Source organism: Marmota flaviventris, chromosome 8 (genome assembly GCF_047511675.1).
Source record: "Marmota flaviventris isolate mMarFla1 chromosome 8, mMarFla1.hap1, whole genome shotgun sequence".
Lineage (NCBI taxonomy): Eukaryota > Metazoa > Chordata > Mammalia > Rodentia > Sciuridae > Marmota > Marmota flaviventris.
The window spans coordinates 86579736-86605260 of NC_092505.1; the positions used below are offsets into that span (position 1 = coordinate 86579736).

Below are 25525 nucleotides of genomic sequence, written 5' to 3' on the forward strand. Positions count from 1 at the left end.
AATTCTTTTAACTTTTGTTTATCATGGAAGGTTTTTATTTTATCATCAAATCTAAAGCATAATTTTGCTGGATACAAGATTATTTGTTGGCATCCATTTTCTTTCAGAGCTTGATATATGTTGTTCTAGGATCTTCTAGTTTTCAGGGTCAGGTTTGAAAAACCTGCAGTTATCCTAATTGTTTTCCCCCATATGTAATCTGATTCCTTTCTATCATGGCTTTTAATATTCTTTCCTTATTCTCTGTGTTGGGCACTTTCATTACAATGTGCCTTGGTGTGTATCTGCTGTTATTTTATACATTTGGCATCCTGTAAGCTTCTTGAATTTGTTTTTCCAAATTATTCTTCATGTTTGGAAAGTTTTCTGATATTATTTCATTGAAAAGATTGTTCATTCCTTTGGTTTGGAAGTCTATGCCTTCCTCTATCCCAATAACTCTTAAATTTGGTCTTTTTATGCTATCTCATATTTCTAGAATGTTCTGCTCATGGTTTCTTACCATTTTCACTGTGTAGTCTGCATTCTTTTCAAGATTATATATTTTGTCTTCATTGTCTGAGGTCCTGTCTTCCAAGTGGTCTACTCTGTTGGTGATGCTTTCAGTTTGACTTTTAATTTGGTTTATTGTTTCTTTCATTTCAAGGATTTCTGTTTTTTTTAAGAACCTCTATCTCCCTATTGAAATAATCTTTTGCTTCTTGTATTTGTTTATGTAACTCTTTGTCAAAATGATGCCTGTATTTGCTCTCTTATATCATCCTTTAATTCACAGACTATTTAATCATGTACATCCTGAACTCCTTCTCTGTAATTTCTTCTGCTGTGCTAGCCATGGATTTGTTTGGGGCACTTTCTTCCCTTGTCTTTTCATGTTTCTTGTGTGTGTTCCCTTCTAGTGCTGTGGTCCTAGGCATTATTGCTTTTAACCTATAGGTTTATAGTGCTCCTTTAGGGTTCTAATACCTCTCATTTTGTGGGAAAGAACAATGTTAACAGACCTCAATATGAACAATGTTAACATATCCCAATATAAACAATGTACCACCTATAAACAATTCATTGCTATTAAGATTTTACAATTTCGTTACAATGTGCAGAAATGTTGAATTTGATTATTATCTGTAATATAATCAGTAGGTTTGTAAAAGGGTTTACAGTTTCTGACGTTTGACAATGAACTGGGGGGGGGGGAGGTGTAGGATGATATGCTGAGGAGGCAGGATGTGCGGATATAGAGTTAGTATTTCTTAGGGAGTGTCAAAGAAATCTCATGAAGAGAGTTAGTAGCAGGAGAATAGACAGGAAGTAATTTGGGGTAGACAAATACGTGGAAAGACAGTGGAGTACATAAAACAAATACACATATGTATTAAGAAAAATAAAGGATGTTAAGATAGTAAAAATTGGAGGAAAAAAGAAAAAAAAGGCATATACTACACAGGTAAAATATACTATTCAGATATCCCAGTCTCAAAACCCTAATTCATGCAAAGTACTTGGTTTCAAATATGTTGGGGATGTGAGGGTGGGAGAATAGAGGGGGAGAAGAAAAGGAGAAAAAAAAAGTCTTGAAGAAAGAAACCTGGATTATTAATTGTTTTGGTTGGAGATCAGTATCTTTCCTGCTTCCCTTCTCATCTGATAAGGTGGGGATGTCTGTTGTTAGCTGGTATTTCCGCCCTCATGATGGTGAAGGTAACCAGGATGGGAAGATTGGTCCTGGTGTAGGGTACCTGAAAGTGAGGTGTGACACCTGCCAGTCCTGGAGGGAGACTGCACCTCAAGGGTGTATTTTGGGTCCACTCTTATGACTTGAGCCCCTGGTTCTATCTCCTTATCTTGCCTGAAGATTTCCCAGTTCCTGGTGTCTCTGTTAGTCTCCAAACTGTTGCACCCTCTCCCTCTCCCTTAGTAGTTCTCAATTAAGGGACCTCTCTCACTGGGGTTCCCATGGGCGGTGCCCTGGTCACACTGTTTCACTGAGAGCTGTTTTGTGTTGGCAGTTACTGTGCTGGGTTATGGGCCGCTGTGGGGGAGTGGGTTTGAAAATCAGGTACCTGGCCAGCAGGAATTCCAATCTGGGAGCTGACCCCACCAAAAATGGCCAGGAAGGTGACCCAAGATGGAGGCGGGCCACTTCCAGCGCCAGGGTGTCCAGTATGGCTGGGGGTAGCTGGGCAGTGGTGTTGTGTGATGTGTTCAGTGATGAGCTCTGTGATGTGCAGAGTTGCGGCTTTTCTCTGTCTTCAGAGCCTGTAGGATGTTCCCAGGTGCAGGCAGACTACTGCGTGTAGGGGACTATGGCAATAGCTTCTGAGTTGCAAGATGGAGGTGAAGGGGGAGCCCCATGTTGGTAGATGAAGGTCCACAGGGAAATGGCAGCAGGAGTTCCTTTGGGTGGGTAGCAGCTCAGTGTCCTGTGTGGGAGTGGAGTGGCTTCTGGGAGTTCTGCATCAGTGTTGATTCGGTGATCCCACTAAGGCACTAGGGAAGCCCTGTGTGGGCTAGTAGGGATTTGGGTGTCGGGAACCTGGAGTCCTGCTCTAATGCTGAGGCCCGGAGCTCTGCAGGGACATGGTGCTGATGATTTCTGCAAGTGAGCAGCTGTATAGGGGTCCTTTATCACTCTCAGAGAAGCAGTATTCCTACTAGTTGAGACCTGGGTCATGGAGCAACACAGAATGCTGCCTCCCTCTGGCCTACCATCTTGGATTGGATCCTCTCTAACTTCCTGCTTTTTAAGGTAAAGAAATTAGTACTCTTACTTTTTTTTTTTTTTTACATTTTGTCTTGGAGCATTAAAGATCACAGTTTTATTACTATTATTCTAATTTGTTATACATGACAGCAGAATGCATTACAGTTCATATTATACATATACAACACAATTTTTCATATCTCTGGTTGTGCACAAATTAGAGTCACACTGTTCATGTCTTCATACATGTACTTAGGTAATGATGTCCACCTCATTCCACTGTCTTTCCTACCCCCAGACCCCTTCCTAACCCTTACTTCCCTTTGTTCTATCTGGAGTTTGTCTAACCCTCCCATGCTCCCCACCAACTCCATTATGAATCAACATTTGTATATCAGAGAAAACATTGGCATTTGTTTTTTTGTGGTTGGCGAACTTCACTTAGCATTATATTCCAGTTTTATTATTTTTATATCATCAAGGTTTATTTTATTTGCATTCAATCCAATACCATTATCACAAGTTTTTAGTCTTAGTTTATATTTAAATCAACTTATTGATCCTCACTGAAGCTACTTTTACACCATTTATCTTTTCTTGAATCCTTCCTTCCTTCCTTCCTTCCCTTCCTCCCTCCCAGGTCCTGGTGCATGCCAAGCGCATGTTCTGTCACTGAGTCACATCCTCAGCCCTTAAATCTTTCATTTTGATTCATCTTATCCTCAAATGGTTGTACTGTGCGTTTAGTTCCCAGTTGTTAAATTGGGAATTCCTCTACTGGACTGAAGCTCTATTTCCTAGGTCACATACCTTCTTTTTTGTATTATTTCCTTAATTTGATAGAATACTTTCTTGTGTTCTCTAAAGAAGGGTCTATGGGAGGTAAACAGTCTGAGTCTTGAAATTCCAGGAAACATCTTTATTGGCCATCACATTTGATGGTAGTTTTGCTGGGCAGAAGATTCTAGGTCAGAAATAAATTTTTTCTTAGAATTTGGAATGAATTGCTCTTTTATCTTCTAGTAGTATTGTTGGTGAAATCAGTTATTGTTCAGCTGTCCATTTCTTTGTAGTTTATTTTAAAAAGATTTTTTGAAAGTGTTTAAAAGTTTATCTTTCCACATCATGCCTTATTTTGGCAACTATATTGATCAATTATATTTTAAGTTTCTTTGTTGCTTTTTTTTGTAGCACTATGGTTTTGTTTTAGGGGTACAACATAATTTCCAGTTTCTCTGTGTTCATTTATATCTCTTTGTGTAGGTATGTGGGTTTAGTTCTTATCTTGTGTACTTTGGGATCCAGTTTATGTTTCCATCCCCCACATGTTGTAAACTTTTCAACAAATATCTGAAAATCCTTATATATCCTTTTATATTTAAGAAAGAAATAGTAAAATTTGGGATCTTGTTGGGAAAGGGTTTGTTTAATGGGTACAGATTTTCACTAAGGTAGATGAAAAATTTCTGGAGATAATGACTATAATGGGTGGCACAACAGTACAAATGTTTTTAATGCCACAGAACTATACACTTAAAAAATAGTTAAGATGGCAATTTATTGTGTTTTATATTTTACTACCATTTATCTATCTATCTATCTATCTATCTATCTATCTATCTATCTAGATAGATCGATCTCCTAAAATGCTATACAAATAGAAATTTCATAGTTCACATTCTCTGCAAGCCAATAGAATTTATAATAAATATTTAAAAATTATTTTTAGATTTTTGAATCAAAAATTAAAAATAATCCTCTATCTTAACTTCTTAAGCCATATGTATTCCTGGATGGAATACATATGGAAGAGAAATTGAAAGGAAAAATCCTGTTTTAGAAAACAGTACAAGGAGACTGTGTCACACCCAGATTGATGGGAAACTGCAAAAATCTTACTCAGAGAAAATGTATAGCCTTACCTGCCTTCATTATTAAGTCAATAAGACAAGAAAAAACTAAAAACTCATTTTAATAAATTCAAAGAACAGCAAAGTAAACAAAAGAGTCAAAATCAATGAAACAACTAATATAAATACTATGCATATAAAATCAATAAAATATTGTGACAATAATACTAAAAACTAATTTTTATATGTAAGTTTAGTTAAGTATGTAGGATTTAAATGAGTAAATTAATATTTTTTCTTCCTTAGATAAAAATTCTAATATTTTCTTTTGCCTATCAGTGGATTGTGTTGTATGCCCCTGTGAGGTACCACATACCTTGGGGACTATAGCTCAAGTCTATAAGGAAATGTATTTGTGCTTTGTTTAACCTTTATACACTTTGAGGTGTGACATATTCTAATGGTTTGGAGAATCTATCTTGTAATCTCCCAAAGGTTTATTTTGTTTGTTTAATATTTGTACCATTTTGTTTTTTATTAGGGGTTCTAATTGAAAGGCAAATAAAATATATTAAGAAAAGGTTCTAAGCAGCCAAGACCTAGTCTGTTTATCTTTGAGGTTGGAAAAGGAGTTCGGAGAGAAGCAGCCCTATGTGGTGTATAGCCACTATTCAAATTCATGTTTTCTGTTCTGTGTTTTTGTTGTCTTATTAGCATGCTCTTATTCACTTAAGACATCTTGTGTTTTAATTATGGAATAGAATCTCATTTTTGCCTTACTGCTATATGAAAAATACATTTTAACAGTGGATCCTGCTACTGCCATAAGTCTAAGAAAGATTCTGTTCTATGTAATATGTTCTGCTTTATATTTAAAATGTCAGTAGATTTTAGCAGTTCATTTAGAAAATTTAAAGAAGCAAAGTGTTATGTACTGAATGTACAAAATTTGTATGGTCAAGTTTTAACCCCCTGTGTGATGGTGTTTGAAGGTAGAGCCTTTGGGAGATAATTAAATCATGGGAATGGAGCCTTCATTGTTGAGATTAGTACCCTGTGTAAGAAGAGAAAAAAGAGAGATGATCTTTCTACCGTGTGAGGACACAGCAAGAAGGCATCTCTCTGCAGAGTAGGAAGAGGGTCCTCATGAGGAACCAAATTGGCCAGCACCTTGATCTTAGCTTCCCACTCTTTACAACTGTGAGGAATAAATTTTTATTGTCTAAATTAACCAGTCTATGGTATTTTTGTTATCATTAGCCAAACTAAGATGCAAAGTAAGTGAAGATATAATTTTCTTTAGATTTTAGGGATTTAAAGGTGATAAAACTTTATGTAAGTAAGTATGTATGTATGTATGTATGTATGCAGTGCTAGGGGTCCTACCCAGGGTCTTGTACATGCTAGGCAATTATTCTATCCCTGAGCTACGTCTTCAGCTGCAAAGAATCAGGAAGGGCTTTTAAAGTAAATTATATATATTTTTTGGAGGTGCTAGGATTCAAACCCATGGTTTCATGCCTGCTAGGCAAGTGCACTTCACTGAATTATACTACCGATTAATAAGACTTTGGTTAATCATGACATTTGTTATTTACAGTTATCAAAGCTGCAGAATGAAAGATCAAGGTTGCAAGATCAGCTACGTGACTATGAAGATCGAATTAATGCTATGACTTCTCACTTCAAAGATGTTAAGCAAGAGTTATCATTTATACAGGTATAGTAATATTGAAATTTATGTTGATTATGTCATATATAGTCATGGAACAAATATTTCACAGTGTATTTGTGTCTGTGATTTTATTTGAATTTGATATAGGAAACTTTAAAATAATTAAAATGTTGGGAAAATAACTTGAATCTGAAAGTGTATTAAAAAAAAAGGCTTTGGGGGAATTGACTCTGCTACCAGTTTTAAACAAAAGTTGATTCATAAGAAAGGAGAAATCATCATTCAGATAAATGAATGTAATATTAAGTAGCAGATTAATATGAGAAGAATACCATGATGACAATGAGAAATTAAGGCTGTAAGCAGAAATAGGGATAATATAATACATAATAGATTTTCAGTCTCTTTTTTTTTTAGTTTTTCAGCATAGCCAACTGGGATCATTTTGAATGGAGGCCAATAGTCCACACTTTAGTGGTTGCTACCGTATCATGGTATTTCATTGTTCAAGAATTGAAATTTTAATAATATTGATATTCAGAAGTTAAATTATATTTAGGAGACCTAAGCTATCTGGGGAGGGCATAATTCATTTTTAGAAGAATATAAAATAAAATTAAAACATGAAGTAATTAACTAGACTTCTGCTTTATGAACAATGTATTTAACTGTAGAAACACATTTCCTGATGATATCCAGCAAAGCAGATAGCTCTGCATATCAGTGTTGGAGAGTTTACAAACTTCTTTTCCAAACTATTTTTTTTTCCAAATCTAATAATAATTTTTCTGAGAAAAAATATAAAACTCTTAAAAGTGAACAAAGCCATGTGTTTCTTTTTTTGGGGGGGTGCTGGGGGGCAGAATACTGGGGATTGAACTCAGAAGCACTCAATCACTGAGCCATATCCTCAGCCCTATTTTATATTTTAATTAGAGACAGAGTTTCACTGAGTTAGTTGCTCAGTGCCTTGCTGTTGCTGAGGCTGGCTTTGTACTCTAGATCCTCCTCCTCAGCCTCCCAAGCCACTGGGATTACAGGCTTGCCTGGCCAAAACCATGTTTTTAAAAACAATTTATATTCAATATAAATAAGTTTTTCCTGGTTTACAAATTTCATTAGAATATTACCTTTAAAAACAATAGTCAGGATTCTCGAATCCTGTTATGCTTGCGTAGTAATCAATAAACTTTGAAATTAACTAATGAGTTGGGGATTTGGAAGACAGAGATTCTTCATAGGTATATCTTAAAATAATCATTAAACTTGGACTAAATAGACAAACTAAATAGAAACAAAATGTGATAATTTTCCTATAACACAATATATAGCTTTAATATTATAATTAATTTTGAGTATTAATTTTGAAGCACTACTAGATAAATGGTTAAGAAATGTTCATTCTTTAAATAAAATAATACAAAGGCATGATTATTTACTAATATATTCTGGGAAATAATGCTCAATGTTTAAATAATTATTTTAAAATTATCTCTGTTAGAATATGTGATCAATTCAATATAAACATTACATTTCCCAATTATTATTAACTTGGTATTTCTTACTGATAGATAAATAATAAGTCGTAGTTTTTAAATCTCACCTTATAAAGTTTTGTTTTCTTTAGTTTTTCTAGATCAACATAATATATGAAAACTATTGACAATATTTTCTCCCACCAGTTCATTGACTAATTTTCTTACAACTAGTGAGCTGCCAAAGTACATTATAATAACAGTATAAAGTGGTGTAGGTTTCAGAGAACTAGAGTTTATAATACTCAATCTAAGCATTTTGTGGGAACTGTTTTTTTTGTCTAATGGATTATTATAAACATTTCATAATTGTTAACATTTAAAAGTATTTCTATTTTGTGTATCATTCTGTAGTCTCTTTACAAAGCCAGGGAACATGAGATTGAAAGCGAAGAGCATTTTAAGGCCATTGCCCAAAGAGAACTGGGACGAGTGAAGGAAGAGATCCGTCGACTAGAAAATGAGATGGCTACAATACAGGAAAGAAAAAGTGATAAGGAAGTATGTGTTGAAGAGCTACTTAAAAATTTGTGCTACTGTACCTTTTTCTCATCAAAGGAACCTTGATTTTTGTTTGTGTGTAAAGAAGGCATTCATTAGTTTCCTGGCATTTACTTATATTGTTTTTTGGACAACAAAAGGGCATGGAGATATGATTGAATAAAATAATGCTACATTATTACATTTCCCTCATTATTCATTCACCAGCTATGTATTGAGAGTCTATGCAAAGTATCACACTGGCTGCCTGTTATAATATAATAGGCATGGTTTATATGCAAGTGCTAAATTTTTAACAGCTGTATCACTCTAGGTTTGAATTTCATTTACAATTCTTACCTTTTGTATTAATTTGTCAGCTTTGTGACTCTAATATTAAGCTACTTTAACCTTTCTCTTTTCTTTAGCTTCTAGTTACTTGAGTTAGAAGCTCTTTCCAAATTTTGAATCTTTTCTTTATATATGCATGTACATATGGAAATATACACATACAAATTTTGTTATAATTTTATAATGTATTTGTATATGTAATATCATTCATATCAATTTGTATTTCTATATTATTCTGTTTTATGAATATAGATTATGACTAAATTTAAAATATTAAATATTTTTTAGCTCCTTTACTATATTTGCTTCTGTTAGGAGTACTTCAAAAATTTATATCTTATATAGATAAGAGACTTCCAAATATGATTGGAAATGGGGCTGACAGGAACTTGTGGTTTTAGTTAACATATCAAACACATTTTTACCTAAGACTGTGTATATATTTGGGGTGGCTTTGGTGGAGTGACTGAGGAGATTGCTGTCAGGAAGCTACCCCCCCCCAATTTTTTTTATTTGTTCTTTTTAGATATATATGACAGTCGAGTGTATTTTGACGTATTATACACACATGGAGTATAACATATTCTAATTAGGATCCTATTCTTGTGGTTGTACACCATGTGGAGTTTCACTGGTTATGTATTCATATATGAACATAGAAAAGTTATGTCCAATTCATTCCACTGTCATTCCTATTCCCATCCCTGCTGTCTTCCCTTCATTCCTCTTTGTCTAATCCAATGAACTTCTGTTCTTCCCTCCCCCTCCCCTTATTGTGTGTTAGCATTCACTTATCAGAGAGAACATTTGGCCTTTGATTTTTTTGGAACTGGCTTATTTCACTTAACATGATAGTTTCCAGTTTTATCCATTTCCAGAAAATGCCATAATCTCATTCTTCTTTATGGCTGAATAATATTCCATTGTGTGTGTGTGTGTGTGTGTGTGTGTGTCACATTTTTTATCCATCCATCTGTTGAATCTGTTGAAATGCTCTATAGCTTTGCTATTGTGAATTGAGCTGCTATAAATATTGATATGGTTGAGTCACTGTAGTATGCTTATTTTTAAGTCCTTTGGCTGTATACCAATGAGTGGGATAACTGGTTTAAATGGTGGTTCCATTCCAAGTTTTATGAGGAATCTCCAGACTGCTTTCCATAATGGTTGTACTAATTTGTAGTCCCACCAGCAATGTAAACCATTTCCCCCACATCCTCACCAACATTTATTGTTACTTTTATTCTTGACCATTGCCATTCTGACTGGAGTGAGACGGGCTCTCAGTGTAGTTTTGATTTGCATTTCTCTAGTTGCTAGAAATGTTGAATATTTTTTCATCTATTGATTGACCATTCATATTTTTTCTTCTGTAAAATATCTGTTCATTTTCTTCCCATTTATTGAGTTTTTTTATATTAAGGTTTTTGAATTCTTTGTATATCCTGGAGATAAATGCTCTATCAAATGTGCATATGATAAAGATTTTCTCCCATTCTGTAGGCTCTCTCTTCACATTCTTGATTGTTTCCTTTGCTGTGAAGAAGCCTTTTAGTTTGATACCATCCCATTTATTGATTTTACTTCATATGCTTTAGGAATCTTGTTGAAGAAGTTAATTCCTAAGCTGACATGATGGAGAGTTGGTCCTACATTTTATTCTATTAGGTGCAGGGTTTCTGGTCTAATACCAAGGTCCTTGATCCACTCTGAGTTGAGTTTTGTGCAGGTTGACAGTTAGGGGTTCAATTTCATTCTACTACATATGGATCTCTGGTTTCCCCAGCACCATTTGTCGAAGAGGCCATCTTTTCTCTAATGAATGTTTATGGTGCCTTTGTCTAGTATGAGATAACTGTATTTATGTGGATTTGTCTCTGTGTCTTCTATTCTGTTCTATTGGTCTTCATGTCTGTTTTTTTGCCAATAAGATGCTGTTTGAAAAACTTTTTCAAGAGACTTCTGGCTCAACTACTGTTCTCGACTTAGTGTAATTTTCCATTTTATGACTTAAAAAATTTAAATATGAGTATGATGGTTTTGTAGTGAAATGTGACATTATGAATATCTGGAAGATGGGAGCAGAATTTCTACTTAATATGTTCTGTTGTATACAATATTATGTTTTATTTTGGTTTGTATAGTGAATAACGTTTTATAATCTCCCTTTTACATTCCTTGGAAATAAGAATGGCATATTTAAAGCTACTCAAAAATTGGATGGTTTGAAATGTCAAATGAATTGGGACCAGCAAGCCTTGGAGACCTGGTTAGAAGAATCAGCTCATAAAGATAGTGATGCCCTCACTCTTCAGAAATATGCACAACAAGATGATAATAAAATTAGGGTAAGAAATTATAAATTGTAATTGTCAATTTGTCTCTAAATCTGTAGTATGTCAATCTTCCTTCCTTCCTTCCTCTCTTTCTTGCCTACAATTGTATTTACTGATTTTTAAAGCAGGACCAGAGACTCCATTTTGTATCTAGTAAAGCCAAATATTCTCTCCATACCAAAAAAAACGACTATACTTAAATAACCAAAAATTTTGCTGGCAATTTTACAGATCCTTTGATAGTTTTATGGATTCTTCTTTGATCAATTGGGGATCCATGGATGTCAGGTTAAGACTATCTTGATTTAGAAGGATTCTTGAGAGCATTTCAGAACAGAAAGTCTTATACTAGAACTTTTTATTGACATTTTACCTATTGTATTTAAAATATAGTTTGAATATTATATTTTTTGCTATTTGAGAATATAGTGCTATTGTTTGATCTGTTATCATAACCATCACTTAAATTCCACTTATATCTGGTGATATTAACAAAGTTAGTATTATAAAACATGCTATTTTCTAGTAGGCTTAATATCAAATATATTATGTTAAGTAGTTTCAAATGTCTGATTATAATTTAATATTTTTTTCTATTTAAGAAGTATTAACAGTCATTTTAGAAATTATTGAATATTCATGAAGCTATAGGCAAATAGTTTAGCCCTTTGGGGTTAAAAGATAAGGAAAATGTATACTATATATAGTTGGTTTAGATATCAAATAATGCATAATATTGTGTAAAATAGTTATGGTTGGGTATATTATCTAATAGCTTTTAAATTAATAAAATGATAATAATGAATATTTTGCATGAAACCACATCTTAGGCCTTGACTCTGCAATTAGAAAGACTGACTTTGGAATCTAATCAGAGAAGAAAGATTCTTGACAATGAACTGGTGGAGACTCTAAGTGCACAGGTTGGTTTAATAAAGGTTTTTATTTCTTTTTTTTTTTTCAAGGTGATATTTACAGAAGCACTTAAATTCACATAAATGTTCTTTGCTCTTCTAATTGACAGTTAGAATTGGATAAAGCAGCACAAGATTTTCGTAATATTCACAATGAAAGACAAGAACTCATTCAACAGTGGGAGAACACAATAGAACAGATGCAGAGAAGGGATCAAGACATAGATGACTGTGCCTTGGTAAAGTAATTTAGTTCTTGTAATGTTCAGCTGTGTTTGTCTCTTTTGTATTTAACTCATTATTTTAAATGTAAATCACAGTGTTATTTGGAAGTCACTTTTGCAGCAGGATTCAATAATTTTGATGTTCTTCAAAGCTGAATCTATCCAATTAGAAATGTGATTTTATGAATATTATTTTCTTATAGTATTATAATCCATGAAGGCTGAATCTTGCCATCTAAGAATTGTGTAACAAATATTACTGCAGTAAAACAAGGCCCTGACTTACACATGGTTGTCCATGATACCTTAGATTTAACGTATGTGCGGTTTGGCAGTAAGTTATAGGTGTAGGGAAATGAGCCTTGGTAAATAACCAAGATATAAATGAAGGAGATTCAGACAAGAAACTTAGATGGTTATAAGGTTTAACTTTGGTACTGGGATTGAACTCAGGGGCACTCGACCACTGAGAGATATCCCTAGACCTATTTTGTATTTTATTTAGGGACGGGGTCTTACTGAGTTGCTTAGCACCTCACTTTTTGCTGAGGCTGGCTTTGAACTTGTGATCCTCCTGCCTCAGCCTCCTGAGCCTCTGGGATTACATTGGATTACAGGTGTGTGCCACCATGCCTGGCTAGGTTTAACTTTTTAAATTGGGGTGCCAATAATGATGTAGAAGGGGAGAAGGATGGCACAATGGTAATATAGAGCTAGTATTATCACTTGTTACTTTCAGAGGTAATTTAGGAGAACACTATTGGGAAAGAAATAAGGAATGAAGTATTGGTAAGTAAAAATGGGAGGATTAGGAGGAGTTGGGAAGGAGAAGAAATCAAGGAGGAGAGAAGGAGGTTGAGAAGATGTGTTTCAGAATTCCATTATAAAACTATTCCAAAAAAAGGACAGCAGCCAAGGCCACTGGGAGTTTAGAATTCTGATTACTTGTGATTTTTGTATTTTAAATTTCTGTAAGAGACCAATGTTTTATTGGTTAATGGGCTATGTCTTTCTAGGAGGAACACATGAGAACCAATTATACTAGAGGTCCTCTTAATTTTTAGTGTAGATATTGTTATCTATTTTTTAACTTCTTTCTACTTTCAAAATCAAGTCCTGTCTGTCACCCCTTACATTACAGGTCCACAATCAGCATTCTCATACCACTCCATGGCTAAATTTGCTCAGCCTATTGATTTGGCAGTAGTAGCTATCTGATCATAATAAAAGTGGGTTCTTAGTTTCACATTGACATCTCTGATTGGGTTGTCAGAGATTAGGAAGGGTGCCAAGTAATGGTTTCTTTAGGCAGTGGTACACTTCTAAATGTTTTTTATAACTGTTCTCTGAGAAGAAAACAAGATAAAATAAACACAAAACCTCCTGGTTTAAGTATTTCTGATTTCTATGGTATAACTACTTCCTTACCAACATGAGTCTCCTGAATACAGAGTAGAGTAGAGATGTGTAAAATCAATTTTTGTGAGTCAACAAGAGCTGCTTCATACTGCTGCAGCATTTAGACTGGATAGGTTAGGTTTTTCTATGTCTATCCTGTTAGGCTTTTTATCTAGGATTGACAAAAAACAGATTAACAGGAGAAAAGCATACATATTTTATTTACAAATACAGGGAAGCCCAAACAAGAAAAATACTCAAAAGATGTGGCAAGACCTAAGTCCTTTATACTAAGTTGAACAAAGAATTGCAATTTTGGAAAAGTAAGTAAGATGGCAAGGATTAGTTTGACAAGATTTGTTTATCTAGATTTCTCTTGGCCTTGACTCCTTGTCTCTGGTGATGTGAATGTCTTTCTCCTGCAGTAGATGGGCACCTTTCATATAGGAGTTTTGCCTTTTGCTTTCAAGGGGAAAAAGAAGAGTACCCTTCTTGGGATCTGCAGTGTTTCAAGTGCCTTTAACTCAAAATGGTCAATAAGCTGAAGTAGGATTGTTTGGGGGTGGTGACATATTTTGATCTTCTGCAACTGAAATTGTATTCTTTCGTCTCTTTTCAAACAAAACTTGTCATTTTAGTGACACCTTAGCAGGAGTCTGGCCAAAAAATTCTGAAATTGGCTTCTTAAGAGAAACAGTATTTAGAAAAGAAAAAAAATTTCTATACTATGGTTTTATTCTAAGGTAGAAATGTTGGTATAAGCAACATATTTTCACTTATAAGCATCACCCATATGAAAACATAAATAGCACTGTTGAGAAATATAATGTTGAAGTTGGCCTAAAGCATTTGCCTAAGTGTTAGAAAAATTAATGTAATGCAGAAAACTTTAGAATGATCATTGGAAATGTTTAAACATAGGAAGTTCTGCTATGTCTTTTGTTTGAGTCCAATAATTATATAGAATGTTATAGAATGTTTTTGTTATAGAGAACATATAGGAATACTACATTAAACAAATTTAAAACATCTTATTAAAAGTACATTAAATCTCAGATATGCATCAATTTAATATGCAAGTGTGTACAAATATGATGTGTAACATTTAAAAAACTGACTGATTTCAGAATACATATATCCTCCCCCAGTTTCCTAGGATTAGTTATTTGGTAGGTTCCCCTTTGGTAAACATAAAAGAAATACATTAGGGTAATTTTTCCTTTTAATTCATCAAATCTATTGCCATCAGAGTCACTTGTAAAAAGCTCATCTGATCTTTTTATTCCCCAGGTTTAAAATATTCTTTGTTCCACAGTGCTTAAAAAGTTGACCCTCTTTAAAATGGCATTTGATTTTACACAATTGTGGTCTAAGTTCTACCTTTCCAGTCTCATTCCTTGCATCTATATCTTGTTCTTAATCTATTCCCTTCTCTTTTCTGCCCTCCCACCCTGCACTCTAATCACTTTAGGATATTTATGCATCTCCATGCACTGTCACAGGCCTGACTTAAATGATGCCTCTTGAGTCATATCTTCTATTGACTCCTCTGGGGTAGAATCCATCATCTCCTTGTTCTCATACTTATTTTGTCCACATTTCAGTTATACTTTATGTATTCCATTTATTATTGTATATTTAAGATCAGCAAAAGATGGAGTGGAGATCTTCCTTTACAAACAAATAATTAAAATGTTATTTTTGAAAAATGAAAAATACTGATCTGTAAAATATTTGGAAAAATTTATTAAAATACAAGTTTCTATGTGAAAAATAGTTAAAAGTATAATATTTTTAGGTGCTACCCTTCATATGTAAAGTCCCAATTGTTTTTCTTTCTTTAACAAAGTTCCAAAAAGATAAAATAGAGACCTTTAGCCATATGAGTTTATAGATATTAATGTATGACATATTAGTATTTTGTTCTTATAAGAGACTCTTTTATTCATATAAAAGTATCTCTTAAAATGTTTTTTGTTAAATAAATGCTGAATATAATAATGGAAAAAATAAAAATGAAGTTCCTTTTAGTTTTGTTATATTAAATAAATATTTAAATGAACACATTGTTTCAATCCTAGGCATTAATGAAGGTAAAGCAGGAAATAAGAGAAAAGGAAAATTTGGTCAAAGAAAAGATTAAGTTTTTGGAAAGTGAGATTGGAAATAATGCAGAATATGAAAAAAGAATTTCTGCTGCTGAGCGTAAAGTTTTTAAATGTAGAATGGAGTATCAACACCATGAAACTAGCAGAAGTCAGCTGAAGGATGAGGTATGTCAACTACAAGATGGCTTTGTGTGTTCATGACAACAGTACTATAAGATAGCATAAAGCTTTTCCTTGGTTTAAGGAACTATCTTCTAGTTCTTCTTGCTACATCTCTTTTATAAAACTTCTAGGGCACTCCCATTGAGCCCCAGAATGCTGAGGTACCTGGGAGGGCTCTCCTGATGGAGTTGTGCAGTGCCCAATCTGCTCGCCACATATGGTATTCTGTAAGGGACCTGAAGACAAATGGTTTCTGAGGATCTAGATGGAAATTGTAGTGGCAAGGTAACAGGCAAATGTGAAAATGAATATTAACACACAATTACGGGTGATAATGTGAAGTGTCTTTCCATTGCTACAAGTGTATGTGTAATTTTAACTCTAAAATTCCACTGGAGATACCTGCTTAAGTTCACTGAGTATTATTTTGGTCTGGTAGGCTAAAGGAGAATGATATTTTGGTCTAATAGTAGGCTAATGTGGGGATAAAAAAACTTGAAACAGAATTAGAGGACAAAACTTCTCAGGCATACATGTCAACTAGACTATTTTGTGCAGAGAACAGCCCTTTAGTTAGCAAGAGAGGATCTTTAGAATATTTCTGTATTGAGGTAATATGATCTGAAATTACCAGTTTTGAAGTAGAAAATTGGAATATTATAAATATTATAGACCATTTTATTCTACAAGCTATTATCATTTTTATCTCTGATGCAGAAGATTTTTTTCTGTATAAAGACAATAATCAGATCATAAAAATAAATAATTTCTTGCTTAAATTAGATGTCACTGCTGATAGCTCATTCTTAAAATTTTCAGGGTTTAAGCCAGTTTCAGAAAAGAACACAAGGATTGATTGATTCACTTATTTTATTATTCAGTCATAATTTATTTATCAAGATGTAATTACCATATAGTAATTTATTCTTTTAAAGTGTGCCATTCAAAAGTTCTTAGTATTTTCATGAAGTTGGGGAATTATCACCACTGTCTAATTTTAGAATGTTTTTGTCACCCCAAAAAGAAACTCTATCTTCAATAGTAGTCATCCTTGTCCCTTCTGTTGACCCCTGACAGCTATTGATCTACTTTCATTCTCTAGAGATTTTCCTATCCTGTACATTTCATGTAAAAGAAATATAACATGTAGATTTTTGTCTGGCTTCTTACTATATTTTCAGGGTTCACCCACATAATAGCATGCATAAGTACTTCATTTCTTCTGATGCAGAATAATATTCCATTGAATAGATATACCCCATCATTTAGGCATTCATCAGCTGATGGACATTTTGGTTGTTTCCACTTTTTAAAGCTATTTTGAATAATGTCACTGAGAACATTCATGCTATTTATTTAATTCATTAATTATTTAAAAAATATTTTATACACTAGGATGTTAGAACCTCTGTCTTACATTGAGATAGTTACTATTGATTCTCTTTAATAGATTGCAAATTTTCTTTTATTTTAAAAATATATGCATCTTTTTTCTGGGCTTTATTGACAAATGATTGACAATTGGAATTGTGTATATTTATGGTATAAAATGTGATATATTGATAGGTATATACAATGTGAAATGATCACCCTGATTATGCTAATTAATACATATATCACTTCACATAACTATTTGGGTGTGTGTGGTGATAAACTTAAGAAATATTCTCTTGGAAAATTTCAAATATATAATAAACTAGTGTTAACCATGCTATATTTTAGATTTCCATAACTTCTTTACAACTGAATAGTTATATCCTTTGACTAATATCTAGCCCCTGCTAACCAGAATTCTATTATCTGCTAATGTAAGTTTGACTTTATTAGATTCCACGTATAGGTGAGATCATGCAGTATTTGTCTGTTTCTTGCATAATTAATTTAGCATAACACCCTCATATTTCATCCATATTTTTAGAAGTAGCAGAATTTTTTCTTTTTTCAAGGCTGAACTATATTCCATCATGTGGAATATAGTTTCTTTATACACTCATCTGTTCATGGATACTTAGGCAGTTTCCCTCTGTTGACTATTGTGAATAAGACTACATTGAACTTGGGGGATTAAGTCTGTCTTTAGCATAATGATTTTTCTCCCTTGGGGTCTTGGTCCAGAAGTAGGATTACTGGATTATATGGTAATTCTGTTTTTAATTTTTTGAGGAACCTCCATATTTTTTTTCCATAATGACTTTAAAAATTTATATTCCTACCCACCAGGAAAATTTCCCTTCCTCCACATCCTCTTCACTTTTTATTTTTTGATAAGTCATCTTGGGTGTAAGGAACTTTTTTTCATGTGCTTTTTATATTAAATCCAAAAAAAATACTGTGGAAATTAATTAGTTTTTTTCCTTAGAATTCTTCTCAGAATTTTATAGTGTTATTTTTATTTATTTATTTATTTATTTTTTAAGAATTTTTATTTGTTTTAATTAGTTATACATGATAGTAGAATGCATTTATACACTTTGAATCATACATAGATTGGATATAATTTCTCATTTTTCTGAGTGTACATGTTATAGAATCACATTGGTTATGTAGTCACATATATACATAAAGCAGTAATATCTGTTTTGTTCCACTATCTTTCCTATCTTTAATTCATTTTTAAAACTTGCTATTTCTAGATACACATGACAGTAGAATGTATTTTGACATATTATACATATGTAGAATAAGTATAAGTTGTTCCAACTAGGATCCCATTATTGTGGTTGTATATGATGTGGAGTTACATTGATCATGTATTCCTACATAAGGATAGGGAAGATATGTTCGATTCATTCTACTATGTTTTCTATTGCCATTCCCCCTCCCTTCCCTTCATTCCCCTTTGTCTAGCCCAATGAACTTCTAATATTCTCCTTCCTTGTTGTGAGTTAGCATCCACACATCAGAGAGAACAGTCTACCTTTGATTTTTGGGGACTGGCTTATTTCACTTAACATGATAGTCCCCCAGTTCTATCCATTTACTGGCCAATGCCATAATTTTATCCTTCTTTATGACTGAGTAACATTCCATAGTGTATATGTACCACATTTTCTTTATCCATTCATCTGTTGTAGGGCACCCAGCTTGGTTCCATAGTTTAGCTATTGTGAATTGAGCTGCTATAAACATTAAAATGGCTGCATTACTGTAGTATGCTGATTTAAAGTCTTTTGGATAACTGGCTCAAATGGTGGTTCTATTCCAAGTTTTATGAGGAATCTACAGACTGCTTACCAGAGTGGTTGCAACAATTCACAATCCTACCAGCAATGTATGAGCGAAACATTTTCCCCACATCCTCACCAACATTTATTATTACTTGTGTTCTTGACTATTGCCATTATGACTGGGGCGAGATGGAATCTCAGTGCAATTTTAATTTGTATTTCCTTAATTGCTAGAGACATTGAACATTTTTTCATATATTTGTTGACCACTTGTTTTTCTTCTTCTGTGAAGAGTCTATTTAGTTCTAAGCCCATATATTGATTGAGTTATTTTATTTTATTTTGGGTTTTGGTGTTAAGTTTATTGATTTTTTTTGTATATCCTGTAGATAAATGCTCTATCTGAGTGCATGTGGTAAAGTTCTTCTCCATTCTGTAGGCTCTCTCTTCATATTTTTGATTGTTTCCTTTTCTGTGAAGAAGCTTTTTAGTTTGATTCCATCCAATTTGTTGATTCTTGATTTTAACTTCTTGTGCTTTAGAAGTCTTATTGAGGAAGGTGGTTCCTAGGATGACATAGTGGAGAGCTGAGGCCTACTTTTTCTTCTAGTAGGCATAGTCTCTAGTCTAATGCCTAGGTTCTTGATCCACTTTGAGTTGATTTTTGTACAGGGTGAGAGATTTCGTTCTAGTACATATGGATTTCCAGTTTTCGCAGCATAATTTGTTGAAGAGGCTAGCTCTTCTCCAAAGTATGTTTTTGGCACCTTTATTTAATATGAGATAACTGCATTTATGTGGGTTTGTCTCTGTGTCTTCTATTCTGTTGCATTGGTCTACATGTCTGTTTTTGTGCCAATACCATGCCATTTTTTGTTATTATAGTTCTGTAATACATATTAAGGTCTGATATTGTGATGTCTCCTAAGTCTCTTTTCTCACTAAGGATTGCTTTGGGTATTCTGGGCCTCTTATTTTTCCAAATTAATTTCATGACTGCTCTTTCTATTTCTATGAAGAACGTCATTGGAATTTAAGAGGAATTGCATTATATATGTATAGTACTTTTGGTAATATGGCCATTTATAATATTGACATTATTAATTCTGCCTGTCCAAGAGCATGAGGGAGCTTTTTATCTTCTAAGATCTTTTTTAATTTTTTTCTTTAGAGTTCTGTAGTTTTCATTGTAGAGGACTTTCACCTCTTTTGTTAGATTGATTCCCAAATATTTTATGTTTTTTGAATTGTGAATGGGGTAGTTTTCCTAATTTCTCTTTCAGTGGATTCATCACTGATGTATAAGAAGGTGTTTGATTTATGGGTATTAATTTTATATCCTGCCACTTTGCTGAATTCATTTATTAGTTCTAGAAGTTTTTTTTTGGTGGAATTTTTGGATCTTCTCAATATAGAATCATGTCATTGGCAAATAGTGATAGTGTGAGTTCTTCTTTTCCTGTTCATATTCCTTTAATTTCTTTTGTCTGTCTAATTGCTGTGGTTAGAGTTTCAAGGACAATGTGGAATGACAGTGGTGAAAGAGGGCATCCTTATCTTGTTCCAGTTCTTAGAGGGAATGCTTTCAATTTTTCTCCATTTAGAATGATGTTGGCCTTGGGTTTAGCATATATAGCTTTTATAATGTTGAGGTATGATCCTACTATCCCTAGTTTTTCTAGTGTTTTTAACACGAAAAGGTGCTGTATTTTGTCAAATGCTTTTTCTGTATCTACTGAAATGATAATATGATTCTTGTCTTCAAGTCTATTGATGTGATGAATTATGTTTATTTGCTTATGCTGTACGATAGCTTTATAATATAGTTTGACCTCAGGAAGTGTGATTCCCCCAGCTTTGCTTTTCTTGCTCAAGACTGCTTTAGCCATTTGGGTTTTTTTGTGATTCAATACAAATTTTAGGATTGTTTTCTACTTCTGTGAAGAATGATGTTGGAATTTTGATAGGAATTTTATTGAGTTGGCTTCAAATATTACAAACATTCAGACAATGTTACTTTTTCTAACTCATGAATACTGGATATCTGTTTCTATTTCTTTGTGTCTTGTATAATTTATTTTATCAATATTTTCCAATAAGATCTTTGACCTCCTTGGTTAAATTTATTCCTAAATATTTTATTCTTTTTAGTGGTTTTTGTAAATGAGCTATTTAAAATTTTCTTTTTCAGTAGTTTGGTAGTGTATAGAAATAAACTGTTTTTTATATGTTGATTTTGTATCTTATACCTTTACTGAATTTGTTTATTAGTTTGAACTTACTTTTTGGTAGAGTCCTTAGGATCTTGCAAATTTAGTGAAGGAGAAAATTTGTATCTTGGACTTTCTGTTTTAACAATTTAGATTAATGGTAAAATGTAGGTGATTAGGAGGATTTGTGTATTTAGGATGATGTATTAGAACCTTTGAGATTTTTTTCAGATCCAACTGTACTCATATGATTTTCACAAGCACTTTATATACAGACATTAATTTATCTTGAATCCTGGGATATGGTCTTCCTAAGTAGGTCTAGTGATATTGGACATTTCTGCATTTCAACACATTTATGTAATTTTTAAATAATTTAATAGTATTATAAAGCAGACCATTTAAAATTTGACATGAAAATAAGTAAGAAAATACATATATATTAATTACAAAAAAGTTTTGTGGGTGTGGTATAGGTTAGAACTTAAAAATGGGCACAATTGAACTTCTTAGAAATGAAGTTAATTTATAAGAAAATAAATAAATAATTTTGTCATTTAACTAATGAATAGCTGGATTCTTTAAAAGCCACTGTGAATAGAACTTCCAGTGATTTAGAAGCTCTGAGGAAGAATATTTCCAAAATAAAGAAAGATATTCATGAAAAAACAGAAAGGTAAGAAAAAAAGCTATTTAAATATGTTTATGGTTTTTTTAGATACTTAAATTTATTTTCTATAAAATAATTGCAAAATTATAGCTACTACTCTACTGAGCTTAAGACAGTTTTACCTGACTTTCATCACAAAGGCTCTAGAGCAGTATTTTTATATTTATTAGATATACAATTTATAGTGAAAAGGTTTATAGTAAATTTTCATAAGATATAAAGAAGTCTTAGGATAAATTATTCTTTGTTTTCATTAAATACTTTTTTGGAGTTTTTTTGGAGTTTGTTTTCTATTTTTTTCCTCACTATTTAGGTTACAAAGAATCAAAAATCATAATCAGATTGTAAAAAAAAAATTAAGTCACATTACTGAAAAAACCATGTCTGTGGAAGAAAAAGCTACCAATCTGGAGGATATGTTAAAGGAAGAAGAAAAAAGTGTAAAGGTAAAGTTTACTTTTAATTTTTTAAAATTAGCAAGAGTGAATTCATTAGACTCTTGGGGTCAGAGGACTATTTGTTTTGAGGCACTGGAAAAGGCTAGTCACCATTTCCTCATTGAAATTTTCAAAGGGACCTGTAAGGGTGCTCGGTTACAGTGGGCACTACTTCTTGCTTTTATCCTTTTTGCAGGGACCAAAGGGGAGGAAGAAGGGATAGCTGAAGATGATGGCAAATTCCCTAGACATTTTATAGGCATATATAAAATATCTCTAGTTATATTTGGATGGAATACAGCTTCCTCAGTAGTCATGTAAAAATTTCTGAGTAGCAATCTTGACTTGAGTGGTGTTTGAGTCCAAATCATACAACATTATTTTTTTAAGTTGTTTTTGTCCTCTAATGGCATGATTTTCTATGGCACATGATAGACGGCAGTATTGGAACTTACTACAAACTTGTAAAGACTGTAAAATTCATATGAAATAGACCTTTTGATCACAGAGAATAAAAAAATCATTTTTAGAGAAATTAATTAAATTAGAAAATAAAAATATTGGCAGCAGATGTACTGATCGTATTCTAGCAGGACTGTTCATTATCTTAATTTTTTTTTGATGTTGTCTTTTGTTTGGAAAAAAAGGCTAACTCTATCTTTATTGAATATATACTGTATTATTTACCCTAAAACACGGACTTCAAAATTCTGCTAGGTAATCTTTGAGAAGGTCTTAAACCCAATGAAAACTGTCTGTTTTATGAAAAATGATGTGTTGATTATCAGGTATTTCTTGCTTTATAAAGATTAAAATGTGCCAACCATAGATTTCTTTTACTTCATATTGAGATTCACTGGTTACAAAAAGTATAAGAACACAGAAGGAAATTATTTCAACATTTAAAAATGATGACTTTCAGTTGATCTTAGCTTGGTAGATCAACCAGAGCTTAGAATACATTGGTGATAAGTTTCTAGGTCAAGATCAAGTTTGCTTCCAAGAGGAGAAATGAAAAGGGGGACTTGTTTGTATTTCCCAGGGGGCAGCACATGGCAGGAAGGTCAACATGTATGAGTGATAGATAGTGCAAATAGTGTGCAGGGCCTGCCCTCTATTAGCCTATAAAGCCAGTATTTTAATTTCCAGGAATTTATATTATGCTGCTAAACACAGTTACTGTTAAAATCAAATTCTATTTATAATTGAATAAATTATATTCAAAACAAAAGCAAAAGTAATAAATATTCAGCATTTATCCCTTCCAAATTATTTTATTATAATCTATGTCTTAAGGTTAAAATTACTTACATCTCCTATCTGTATGTTGGAAATGCTGCATAATGGTCTGCTTCTGTGTATCATTCCACAACTCTGCATTTAGTGGACTCATGTTAGTAGCTTGAAATTGGTTGCTGTAGTAAATGTTTATATCGTGAAAGTCATATTCTTCTGAATCCCACCTCCATTGGAGAGCTGATATTTAGACATTTACCTGCTCATTACATAATCAAAAGAAGATGGAGTTTGGGTGACACTGTTTCTTCCCTCCCACACCCTCAAGATGGCAGTGAACTCAGTGAACTTATATATTTTTCTCCAGTGGTTTTTATTTTTTGAGAAAACCAGTGGAGTGACCTAGTGTTGAGACTAGGGCCATGTGATATGGAATTAAGATGACAGGACAAAGTGCATGATAGAGGAATAGAAAACTCCTAATTTAGTCTACTAGAGTAGATGATAGGAAATGTTGGGAATTTGTTGAAATCATGCATGGGGTTTTATATTCCCAAAGGCTTCAATATTGGTGGCAAGATTTCAAGTTTGTTTATAAGCTCCTAAATTATAGTGTTCATATATAAAAAACATTTTAAGATATTATGATTTCATTAACCATTATAATTCTTATTATCAGGAAGTAGAAGTTCAATTGAACATAGTGAAAGATGTGCTATTTAAGAAAGTTCAGGAGTTACAGACTGAGACAATGAAAGAAAAAGCTGTCATATCTGAAATTGAAGGAACCCGTTCCTCTCTGAAACATCTCAACCGTCAATTATATAGACTGGATTTTGAAACTCTGAAGCAGCAAGAAATTATGTACTGTCAGGTAGATGTTACTCTTGTGATTGTCTTCCATATTGATTTTTTATAGTTGTGGTGGTCAAGATGCCTCAATATCCTAAGAGAAGAACAGTTTCTAAGCACTCTTTTGGAAGGACAGACAGATGCTAATGGTGGGATATTATGTTAGGTTCACAGTAGGATAGGGAAACCCTAAAAGCTATTCTTTTTCTCTAACATGAATAGGCAATAGGAGAGACAATTCTAGTGAGGGAGACCCATGTTTTAAAGGAAACGGGGACAGCTGAGCCCAGAACAAAACAAGTCATGGGATACCTGAAAACGAGAAAAAACTATGTTGATTTTTATGTGTGCCAATATGAACACCTCATCCCTATCCCCAGGGCAATAGAGTAAATGTATTTTTCATTTTTTCTGTATTTATTAAAGACACACACATCTTACGTATTTTCATGATAATTTCTTAACACCCTCTCTTTCTACATCTTAATTTTCTCATCTAATATATTCTTGGTGGTTCAAAATTAAGTATAATTTTTAAAATGATTAATGAGAAGTTTATTATATTTGAACCTTTCCTAGTTATTTGTGACTATCTTTCTTGCATGCTCTAGAAAATGTACCCTCAACGATCCATGTCTATATAAGTCCAGTAAATTTACTAAGGCTTTTAGGGCAGTATGATAAACACCCCTGACTTTGTTACATTTTTAGATTGCTTTCATGTAACTCATGCACTCTGTTGAAAATGGTTTGTTGTTGTTCCCTTTAAAGAAATATTCTATCCTGAATTGCTAAAGGACTAGAGCGATTTTACTAAGTGATGATGTCAACGCCAAATGCATAAGAATGTGTTCAGTGTGTTTTTATGTTACAGAGAAGCTTTAAATTATTTATTTCTCCTTATTAACTTCTTTTTAAAAACTATAACAGGATTTTTACATTCAACAAGTGGAACGGAGAATGTCACGGTTAAAGGGAGAGATTAATTCAGAAGAAAAACAAGCCCTTGAAGTAAAAATTATTGATCTTAGGAAATCCGTGGAACAGAAGAAGGCTACCCTTGGTGTTTTGGAAACACAAATGAAGAAGCTTCATGTAATTTAGCTTTATGTAATTTGTTATGTTTCTGGTATCCTAGTTAACAGTTGTTCAGTTTTAAGTCAATAGGTTCCCAAGACAACTTTGGTTAAGGTGATTGCTAAATTACCCAAATATATAA

At 33.0% G+C, this 25525-nt stretch overlaps 1 protein-coding gene across 1 annotated transcript in view; it reads left to right on the forward strand.

The window, feature by feature from the left end:
• The window catches only part of Ccdc39 (coiled-coil domain 39 molecular ruler complex subunit), a 60048-nt gene that overhangs the window by 12708 nt on the left and 21815 nt on the right, over positions 1-25525 (forward strand). Inside the window, exons 2-11 of the mRNA XM_027942224.2 lie at positions 6152-6271; positions 8116-8262; positions 10782-10940; positions 11759-11851; positions 11953-12081; positions 15546-15737; positions 21684-21787; positions 22095-22227; positions 24134-24328; positions 25237-25401. Coding sequence (XP_027798025.1) covers positions 6152-6271; positions 8116-8262; positions 10782-10940; positions 11759-11851; positions 11953-12081; positions 15546-15737; positions 21684-21787; positions 22095-22227; positions 24134-24328; positions 25237-25401 — 1437 coding nt within the window. The remainder of the gene's footprint in view (positions 1-6151; positions 6272-8115; positions 8263-10781; positions 10941-11758; positions 11852-11952; positions 12082-15545; positions 15738-21683; positions 21788-22094; positions 22228-24133; positions 24329-25236; positions 25402-25525) is intronic.